The sequence below is a fragment of the Bombyx mandarina genome, chromosome 02 (assembly GCF_030267445.1).
Source record: "Bombyx mandarina strain Sakado chromosome 02, ASM3026744v2".
In the NCBI taxonomy this organism is placed as follows: domain Eukaryota; kingdom Metazoa; phylum Arthropoda; class Insecta; order Lepidoptera; family Bombycidae; genus Bombyx; species Bombyx mandarina.
The window spans coordinates 2,472,016-2,473,615 of NC_143209.1; the positions used below are offsets into that span (position 1 = coordinate 2,472,016).

The 1,600-nt window shown below is 42.6% G+C and overlaps 1 protein-coding gene across 1 annotated transcript; it reads right to left on the reverse strand.

Annotated features, from left to right (window-relative positions):
- Positions 1 to 229: 229 nt before the first annotated feature.
- Positions 230 to 1,199, reverse strand: LOC114241985 (chorion class B protein ERB4-like). Its single transcript, XM_028172995.2, has 2 exons — positions 1,152 to 1,199; positions 230 to 682 (listed from the first exon to the last, which is right to left on the reverse strand). The coding sequence occupies exons 1-2, from the start codon at positions 1,197 to 1,199 to the stop codon at positions 230 to 232; spliced, it is 501 nt and encodes a 166-aa protein (XP_028028796.2).
- Positions 1,200 to 1,600: the final 401 nt, after the last annotated feature.

Sequence of the window (1,600 nt, forward strand, 5' to 3'; positions counted from 1 at the left end):
GCGATCTGCTTAATGTGACCTTTGAACGTTTAAGCGAATTTTCGAAAACTAAGCAAGCTAATTCTGTAGATCCTAGCAATTAAATAATATTGTTTTCCATTCATGTCAAATAATCTAAAATAAAAAGTATTTGATCTTAAATCACTAATATTATTAAAATTCATTAAGTATATTTTTTCAAAAAGAATTTATTAAAAAAAAACGTATTTTTTTATATATATTCTAACATTTAGTAGGCGCCACCGCATCCACATCCATTGCCGGCGTAGCCTCCGTAGCCGAGTCCGTAGCCAGATCCGTAGCCGAGGCCGCCGGCGTAGCCGATACCGGCGCGATCTTCAGCGGTGATCCCAACGGCGCCATTACCGCAGCCGTAGTTAATACCACCAAGACCACCAGTAGGGAACTCGCCGGTGACGACTGCAGTACCTAATAGGGGCAGATTGCCGCAGACACCGACAGTGCCCTCGTAAGAGTTCTCAGAGGCTACACCTAGACTAGTAGGAGCGGCAGAGGAGCTGACGACGTTGAGACACCCTCCATTGGAAGCTCCTAGAGCTCCAGCAGCGCCGATATCGTTACCGATATAGCCGTTGTAGCCGATACCACCGTAGCCCAAACCATTGCCAACCCCTCCACAACCACAGCCACCGACGCGACCCAGATATTGACTGACAGCAGACTGCAGACAAAATAATTTTCATTTAATTACTCAAAATAGTCAAAATTCAATCCGCTTAGTTGTGAATTAAATAAAAAATGAAAAGGATAGCATCTACATTGAAGTGAGACAACCTACCTTTAGATGGTATCTGTAACTTGATTTTCTAATCCTTCTACATAATATTTAAAAACATTTCCTAAGTAATTTATTATTATTTAGATGGGTAGATGAGCTCACAGCCCATCTGGTGTTAAGTGGTTACTGGAGCCTATAGACATCTACAACGTAAATGCGCCACCCACCTTGAGATATAAGTTCTAAGATCTCAGTATAGTTACAACGGCTGCCCCGCCCTTCAAGCCGAAACGCATTACTGCTTCACGGCAGAAATAGGCGGGGTGGTGGTACCTACCCATGCGGACTCACATGAGCTCCTACCACCAGTAAAAAACATGAAATATTTCATAAAAATAAAGAAAGAAAATACCTGAACGAATAATGCCGAAGCACAGATTAGGAGTGTTTTAAAAGCCATTGTTCCAATTGGATCCGAACTATGCTGTATTCGGTTTTGTCAAGCATTAATATACGGAAAATTAATGCGTTATCATCAATCTTACATAATCAGGCACGCAATACGCACTTATTACGTGATAATTGAAATTTTATTTGTCAACGCATGCTATCAGATAATAATGGCGAAACGCTTGCGCTAATGACTTTTCGACGGTTTTTACTGATGGTAGGACCTCTTGTGAGTCCGCGCGGGTAGGTAGCACCGCCCTGCCTATTTCTGTCGTGGAGCAGTAATGCGTTTCGGTTTGAAAGGCGGGGCAGCCGTTGTACTGTAAAAACGGAGACATTAGAACTCATATCTCAGTGAACGAGCTCACAGCCCACGTGATATAAAGTGGTTACTGGAGCCCATAGACATCT